General features: G+C 39.7%; 1 protein-coding gene across 6 annotated transcripts in view; it reads right to left on the bottom strand.

Moving 5' to 3' along the window:
• Positions 1-1,556: 1,556 nt before the first annotated feature.
• The window catches only part of PDE1C (phosphodiesterase 1C), a 482,957-nt gene continuing 475,292 nt past the window's right edge, over positions 1,557-9,221 (bottom strand). For 5 of the 6 annotated variants that reach the window (XM_077856290.1, XM_077856293.1, XM_077856296.1 and 2 more), the window contains one exon: positions 1,557-3,930. In XM_077856290.1, the coding sequence (XP_077712416.1) occupies positions 3,761-3,930 (170 nt within the window). In that variant the 3' untranslated portion in view covers positions 1,557-3,760. The remainder of the gene's footprint in view (positions 3,931-9,221) is intronic. The other variant, XM_077856292.1, reaches the window with a different exon arrangement.

Below are 9,221 nucleotides of genomic sequence, written 5' to 3'. Positions count from 1 at the left end.
TAAAGAGGTAGGAAGCAAAGGGAATTAACATTCTCTGAGCATCTATTAGTGACAGTCATTGCTCTACCCATGTGAGGTTAGTATTACTACTAGATGGAAAAAAAAAACACAAAACAAAACAAAAACCCCCCAAATCCACAGAACACCTGGGTCTTATTCTGGGCAGAGGTGTGCTGGGAAGAGAGAGAACAATTTATACTGCTCTTTTCTTATAGGGGCTGGTCTCCTGCCTAAGAACTGGATTATATACAAGAAAAAACACCATTTGAAGCTTCTGTCAATTCTTTGTACTTAGGCAGGACCCAGAGTAAATGTCCTTTGTTTGGCAGAGTGGGTTCATAAGCTTTAAAAATGCCTTGAACTTGTATGGTATAGGGAGTAAGAGACAGATTGCTCTGTACATTCACAGAAATTTAAAGTTCAAGAGGGGAGAAAGGTCTTGGTAGAAGGAGAAATCCAAGAAGATACAGGCAAATCTGTGTCTAAGGAAGACACAACCATGAGAAATCCTCCACAAAACAAGACTAGCTGATTGTGGTTGGATTTTTAACTTATGTGGGTGAACACCCACTGCTGTGCCATCATCCCAACCTTCTGGGAAAGTCCGTCCTATGTGGTAGGCTTGTGTTGGTGGAAGTTCAGAAAAATAAAGGCATTTGGTAGAAGTAAGATGCCAACGGTGGTCAAGGGTTCAGAGAAGTGGGATATGAGAGCAGGAGGTGGCCATAATAAAAGATAGAAGGTCAAGAACTCCTAAGAGCTCAGGGAGACAGGGGTGAAGGGAGTGCCAAGGGTGGGGGTGTCAGGTTACCCACTGAATGTCGAAATGCATATTAAAGACTGCAGTGCCCTGTGAGGCAGAAATCGGTATGGGTGTGTCTGTGTGTGTGTAAATATTATTAATTAATTTATTAGTTAAATTATGAACTTCTTTTTACTGAAGTTGGAGAATACAAACAACCTATCTGATGTCATAGCACCAGTAAGGGATGTTGCTGTCAAACTCAAAAGCCTAACTTATTTTTACTACATTTTACTCTTTCTCCAAGAAATAATAGCAAATATTTATTGATGCCCTTAACTGTTTTCTCAGCCCTGTGCTGTGCTGAGCCAGGTAATAATATTACCCTCATTTTACAGCCGAGGAAACTGAAGTTCAGAGGGATTCCAAAACTTGCTAGAGCTCACAAAACAAACAAAAGGCAGAGCCAAGATTTAATGTTAGATTTTTCTAGCCCCACAGTGCCAGTTCTGAACTACCAAGTATATAGCTTGGCCTGGGATGATATAAAACGGAGTTGATAACACAGGTGCTTACCCACAGACTAGCCGGTATTCTGGGTTATTCATATTAACAAATTAATTGATTGGGTTGGTATAGGGGCAAGGTGGTTTTAAAAACCCTATACAATCAGGAAGCCAACTGAGAAGCTTGTTATGCTATTCATCTTGACAAGATATTCAGGACTGAGTAGTGCCAAGCATAGGGAAAATCTAACTCTTTTCAAGTGAATCCCAGAAATCTGGAGAAGAAAAAGGTGACTCATACAAGAAAGTCCTTTAAAAGCATATTTTTATTTGCTATAAGAATATAATCTGGCATTTCTATACAATCCATCATGCAAAAAAACATGGTAGGCATTTTACAAGCAAAGCAGAATCTCGGTATCTGTACATGTGTTCAATCAAGATATTAGCCAAAGCTGAAAAATAATATATTGGGATAAAAGAATATAGAAGGAGCCAACTGTCTTCCCTAGGATCATGGCTTCTAACGTCAAGAAAGCACAGCCACCTTGCTGTCTCAATGCCTAAGACTGAAAGAATTGACGGATAGATGAGGAACATCATCGATGATCCCCTGGGGAGCAAGGAGGCCACTACCCATGGGCAGTTTCATTGTGTGGCTAAATGGCTCTGTGAAGCAACACTGGGGCATCTGTATACAAACAGAGAGGAACTACCTGTTGAGCTAACCTAATTCAGGTGGAATAGACACTGCCAGCCTGCAGAAGGATCCTTTGCTTAGGCACCAAGCAGGGAGTTAAGAATTACAATTGCTTTCCTAACAAAAAGTCACAGTGATTTTTTTTTTTTTTTTGTATAGTAATTAAATTTCCCTGCAATACCGTCATAAAGCATGTTTTAAATAAATTGCTCAATGGCATGATGGGCACTAAACTCTGGAGCTGGCCCACCTTGCATAACTGTGGTTTACTGGAAGTGACTGTGGCCAAAGAGTTCGAAACCCTTTACGATCAGACCCCCAAAGGCTGTGGCCATCAGTGCGCAGCTCCTTCTTTGCAGGGGAGCCTGAGAGTTTTTTCTGGATGTGGAATGTTCACAGCTACATCTGTCGTGCTCTTATTACTCACTGAGTTCAGCAATAACATTCCAAATCCGTGTTACCTCAATCTTCACCACAAAAGGCAATGGGTATTATGAATCCCACTTTCTAGTTAAGCAAACTGAGGCTTTTAAAGATTATGCCATTAGACTGAGGACATGCAACTAGTTATAGATGGGACAGGACTGGTGACCAGGACTGCCAGACAACACATGTAAATTTTCCACTGCCTCAGACCATTTCTTGAAGGGGTCAAAAGTTATTTCTGGCCTTGAACATTTCCTTACCAGTTTGTGTGATTTTAGGCCCAAAGTGAAAAGTCTAGGAGACATTCAGGAGAGCTAAAAATGTCACAGTGAAGAGAAGTGAGTTACTGACTTCCATTCCACCAAGAGCTGTAAGAGCAACTGAGATCCCAAAGGGCCTTTGCTATGCTATATGGTCTGCTGAGAGGATGATCTGAAATTTAACTTAGAGGTATCTCCAAATTTATGGAGAAAAATCTGCAAATAAGGGATTCAAATTAGGTTCAATAATTTACACTCTCCTGCCCCAGGACCACGAGACAAAATGGACATCTCCTGGGGTAGATCTCAAACCTGGAGTCTCTGAGGCATGGGCATCCCATTGATTTCTAGCACTGTCAACTATAAGTAAAAGTAACAAATTAGAAGTAGAGCCAAAATGTTATTTCCTGCAAACTCTCACATCTCCAAAGGGACAAAATGAGGCAGGAAGCCTGTCATGAAAACCAAAGCAAGGATCTTTATTTTTAACTCATATCTGCTTTATGAAGCCTCACTTTAGAATCCTCCATGAACTCAACTATTCATTAGTCTTCTTTTCCCTCTGCAATTGTTACATTCAGAAACACAACTTTTAACTTTAATGCACTTACTTTGAAAGTTACATATTTACCTGGATTTTAAATATTGTAATAATCACTGTAATTAAGGAATGCACTTGTAAAAACATTTTTCCCATTGTATTTAAAACTGGAAAAAGTGTTTTAAGAAGTGCATTTCTTAACTACAATGATTATTAAGCCAATATTCTTATTGCGGCAAGTCAACTTCTAGGGATAAAAGAAGTGTCAGTGGGAGGAATTTTCTAAAGAAGATGCATTATTTTAACCCGGGTCCAACTTAGACTTTGAAAGATCTATACAAATAAAAGCCACAGGAGACTACCGTCTTATTATTGGAGTCTGTGTTGACTCCCAGGTCCAGTTACAGATGCGTCCTTTACAGAACAAAGGGGAAAATCACATATGGACTTCACTTTGCCTTGATAGAGTCCATCACAAAAGCACCAGCCCTCCAAGGCCTCCAAGGGTCTTGGAAACCTATCCCACTGTGGCTGGTGAGTGCTGAGAGGAAGTTGAGTGGGCCTTTCCTTCACTGTCCCCTTGACCTATTTTCTGTTCCAGTTATGTGAGATATTCTGAATCTTTTTCATTTTGATCCTCTGATCCAGCATCTTGTACCTCGCAGGATGCTCATCAGTTTTCTTTGGGACCGAAGGTGCGTAGGAACTAGATGCATAAGCAGGGCGTTTAAAATGACGCAGAGGAGCCTTGATGACTGGCGGCCATGCAAAGGAAGACAGACAACCATTAGCCTCACCAATGACATGGCCCAACCTAAACACTGTGGGCAATGTGCTCCCCCCTAGGCCTGTCTGTTTTCTTTAAAACCAGGACACAAATAAGTTGGACCCTCACTGGAATCTTACTGCAGATAGATGAAAAAAGACATTCTCACCTTGGTCATTTACTTAAATAAAGACAAATTCTTAGAGATGGACAATGATGACCCCAGAATACGAGTGTTTTTTTGACAATGAATGTTTGGGGTTAAGGAAGTGAGAGGAGCAGTGGGATCACTTTAGCGAATAGCAAAGCAAACACAGGTGAGCAGAGTCATACCATGAATCAGCATTTAGCATTATATATAAGTTTTTAGGTTCAGCAAAATGGCACACAATCCTGAAGTGCTAAAAAAAAAAAGGACATTACTGAGAGAGTATTTGCCAAACACATATATAAAGGTCTTATATCCAAAATATATATTTTTAAACTCTTAAAATTCAGCAAAGGGAAATAAACAATGCAATTTACAATGGAGCAAAAGATCTGAACCAACTCCTCACAGAAGAAGATATGCATATGGCAAAAAAAAGTAACAATTTATGTCATTAGGGAATTGCAAAGTAAAACAGCAATGATATACAGTACACACCTATCAGGATGGATAAAATCCAAAACAAAACAGATGACACCAATCGCTGGTGACGATGCAGAGCAATAGGAACTCCCATTCTTGCTGGTGGGAATGTTAAGTATTACAGCCACTTTGGAAGAGTTTGACAGTTTCTTATGAAGCTAGTCATAGTTTTACCACATGTTCCAGCAATTGCGCTGCTAGGTATTACCCAAATGATTTGAAAACTGATGTCCACATAAAAAACCTGTACATGAATTTTATAAAAGTTTATTCATAATTGACAAAAACTATAAGCCAAGAACTCCTTCAATGGTTAACTGAATAAACATGTTGTAGAACATCTATAAGTGGGTTATTATTCAGTGCTAAAAAGAAATGAGCAGTCAAGCCACATAGAGACATAAAGTATTACTGCATTCCTCCTCCCTCTGCCCCCAGCTCTTCCCCTTCTTGACAACTTAAATATACAATCATAGGGGGTGGTTAAGTTCTGGTACGTTCTTAAAATATACTACTGTGATACTATGGAAAAGCCGATATAGATATCTATTAATAAAAGTAGAGGTTCATGTAATACTGTTAAACCAAAAAAAAAAAACAAAAAAACCCAGTAAATATAATCTAATCTTATTATGATAAAAATGTACCAATATGTGCATCAGAAAATCCGGAAGATCACATCTTTAAATCCTGGCAGTGATTAGCTCAGAGGAGTAGATACATGGTTTTTGGTTCATTGTTTCTACTTTTTAATTTCTCTATGATGATCAGTTTTTAGTGACATAACTTTTGAAAAAGAAACATACTACTGAAATTTCTTTCCATAGAATTGCAAGTCAGAGCTTTTCTACAAAATCATGCATAATAAAAAGCCAGCAAAACTGAGGTCATTTTGGGTGTTAGTCTGAGACATCTCCGAGAGCTCAGAGCTGACTATATACTTTTTCACAGTCTGTACACTAATACGCATTCATTGACTTCTTAGAGTTCTTGGGTGTTGCTGATAGAACAGTGAACAAAACAGACAGAAATCCCTGCCCTTGTAGGACTTCCATTCTAGTGACCCCTACTGAAACTTGTCACTTCGCTTACAGAAGAAAAAAGTGTTCAGGCATAATTAGGGATGCTATTACTACCATAACACCCACACTACCTTTGCCTTCTGAGTTAGGCTAACACGAAGTAGAGACTTTGAGTAAATGGTCGAGTAGTGACATAATAATATCTATGCGGAAGAACAGAGAGGTTTTTTGGAAAGACCTCAGAGCACTCAATTCCGTGCTTTATGGCGAACAGCACAAAACACTCTAGAAACAAGTGTAAAAACAGCCCTGTTACCCTGGAGAACGGGGTAGAAACAAGAGAGGCTTCAGATTAAAAGCGGATTGTTGCAAGCATCTGGCCTAGCTGATTTACTGCTCTTCAAGTCACAATCCCTCTCCATATTCATTCTATTTTCACTACTCAGCATGAACCCAGCCAAAGTATTATTGAATTTCCCACTTCTCAGCATGAAGAGACATTTACCGTTTGCTGGAATTCTGATCGTCTGAACAAAAACTCCCCTTGCCACTGGAGTCGCTGCAAATAGAGTTGAGCCTGCTGATAGAGATCGGCTCCCCACCAAGATTGTGGAAATACTTACATGCCTGCTGTCACCCTTACTCAAAATGTTGGAAAAAAGAAAAATTCATACAGTGCTGTTCTGTACGCATTGATTACCTTTCCTCTCTGCAGGGGAACATGATTTGATGACAGAGCAAAAGAGCAGAACCAGGGATAAGGCCACCATCTTGAATTTAGAGGAGACTTTGGTTTAGGGGGTGCCCGTGTAGCCTCCTAGGGCCCTTTCATTTGTATACTGGCTATTGCTTAGATACTGGAAGAGGATCTGATCCTTCCCCTTTCAACAACTGCACACATTCCACAGCTGAACCTGAGCAGTGGTGTTAAAATCCACCCCCTCCTTCCCCCGGGGGTAGAAAATAACCAAACTGAGAACAGAATCCCCCTCCCCTCCATATGCTTGGTTGTTAGCAAGTTGGACCTTTTTTTTCTCTTGGGGACATAGTCACAAAGTCTGCTCTCATCTCTTAGAGCAATTTACTTGGTGGAAATGGTCTAATTAGCTACTGAAGATCTGACAAAGGCACATATCGCTGCTCAGAGCCTGAACGTGGGAGAGTCATTATCTCTATTAGTTTCAAATGCACTTAGCAAAAGAAAAGTGCAAGACAAAAACTGACACATCACCATCCTTTATTTCACAATTACACACAATAATTTGTTTTTCATAAAAGCAGCCCTCTTTGAGGAGTTTGAATCCCCGTTTGTTTAAATCTCATCTTCCTCGTAAACACCACAGTTCTCCCAAAAGTGTGTGTGATCATCTCCCTTTCCTCAGCCACCACCGACCTGTTTTTCCCTCTCTGTTTCTGTCTCTGTCTCTGTCCTTGAGGCCATTTTGCTTGGTGGTTACTTTCTTTATGGTGTGGGAGATGAGTGCATAGAATTGTTCTTCTGGAAATAGATTCAGATTTAGTCCTACATCAAATTAATACGGTTAGTTGGATTCAGGTATTGCAATGTGAAAGAGGACTTTTAAAGCTCTTTAAGAGTATATTAGTCTATTATTGTTTCTCAAAGTACCCTTCAATAAAGTTGTGAATGTAATAGGTGTTGTTGAGGGACAGGGAGATTCCTCAGTCAAATTTAACTGGGTTAAAGTCAAACTACTATCTTCATGGCAGGACTTCTCAGACACCCAAATAATGGGGATGTATATTAGGAATCCTTAAGAAGAGCCGACAGCCTGTGGTTTTTCTCAATCTTATTAGGTTAAGAAATTCCCTTCATCTCACAGAGTGTTCAGCAGAAAACACTTTCAGAAAAGACTGGCCTAATTCATTATTATCTTTATCTTATGGTATCATATCATCTACTGTCATAAATCCCTACTTCGGGACACCCCGTTGTTTCACACAAAGTGAGAACAGGCCACGGAGAACTATCACTGGTCCTCAGCTAGTGCTGGTCCTGCCCACTCTCCACAAGTTAAATAACAATCTGTGTGAGAATCTGTCTCTGTTCTTTTGATCCTCTCTGACCTCATGGTGGTCTTCTGCTTCCAGTCACTGCAGGAGTAGCAACTCCTTATGGAGATTTTCTGAATCTCTGTTGCAGAGCACTACCTCTGAGGGCAGCAACTTGGTCTACCCTTAGCTTCTGAATAAATTCTAATATTAGCACCATTCTAAAATAAGAACTGTTGGACATTATGTTTTCTGCCCTTTCAAAGATAATGCCATGATATGATCTTTGCAAAAAAACCATTTCCATTTTAGACCTTTTCTATCTGCATTCACACACACACACACCCTAACAAATAAAAAAAAAAATATTTGTTGCCTCTGAAATGCTGTTTTACACGAAGAATAAAATGCCACTGCCATACATTTCATTTCTAAAATCAATGTCTACTTGTGGTATCTGCCTGAAAGCGGATGGAAGGCTCTTATAAAAATGCGCAAAAATCATTCATGAGTTCTGAGTTGCAAAAGGATCAGAATGCTAACATCAGCTCCATCAAGGATGGAATGATATAAGAACCGAGCTTGTGATTTTCATTTCAGGATTCACCATGGTAAAATAGCTATGATACCTGACATACATTGTGTGCTAGGCACAATGCTAAGAATTTAATGTGAACGAGCTTTTAATCTTCTTTACAATCCTATGAAGTAAGCACTGTTATCACCCCCTTTTTGGGTGAGGAAAACCGGGGCTTAGAGAGCTTAAGTAACTTGCCAAAGCCTACACAGCTGGCATGCAGGAAGTCTGGATTCTGGATTCACATCCAAGTGGCTCAACTTCAGAGCCTTCACTCGATATTTAAAGTAACCTTGGACCCAAGTTCAGAGTAAGTTTTAATAAGTAGCATAATAAGTTAAAGGAGTCAAACTTGTACCTCATTAATACTCTCAATAATTGAGTATCTAATCCGTGTAATATATAGGATTCTTGAACACACTTGTTAGTAGGTATACTCACACTCCCCCCAGAGCAAAAGCAAATCATCCTCTTGCCCCTTACACATGCACCTAATATAATTTGTGATAATGGCTCAGGAAGGAATTATATAAAGGTCCTGGCTAACAGGTCTCTTAAATAACTGCTCTTATCTCTTGCTTTACTTATGCCAGGTTGGAATGTTAATAGGAATTCCAGAAGTCACAACCATTGTTGATGAACAGTCAAGCCAGGTAGAGCTTCAGGATTTTGGGTGAAATTTTTAATTTGGTGGTTCTTACCCAGGGTGCAAATGAGAACCACCGGGGGAGCTTTTAAAAATCCCAAAGCTCAGGTCAATTAAAGCAGAATCTAGGTGCATTTAGCCTGAGACCTCAGGAGTTTCTAAAGCTCTTCAGATAATTCCACTGTGTGTGTTTGAAAACTACTGTTTTGGTTTCTCCAAACATCTCCTTCTTTATTTTCACAAAAGAAACAATAGTTAATAATATTTTGCACACACAAAGTGTTGTGTAAACTGTGGAGAGCTAGCCAATGTTGCTGCTATATTTTGATCACAACAAACTGCCTGGGTGGGGAGGAGTCTTTATGCATCTGTTAAAGTTACTTGCAGTCTTCAG

Source organism: Canis aureus, chromosome 18 (genome assembly GCF_053574225.1).
Source record: "Canis aureus isolate CA01 chromosome 18, VMU_Caureus_v.1.0, whole genome shotgun sequence".
In the NCBI taxonomy this organism is placed as follows: Eukaryota; Metazoa; Chordata; class Mammalia; order Carnivora; family Canidae; genus Canis; species Canis aureus.
Note: the sequence above shows the minus strand (reverse complement) of the source record. Positions and strands in the feature narration are given on the sequence as shown.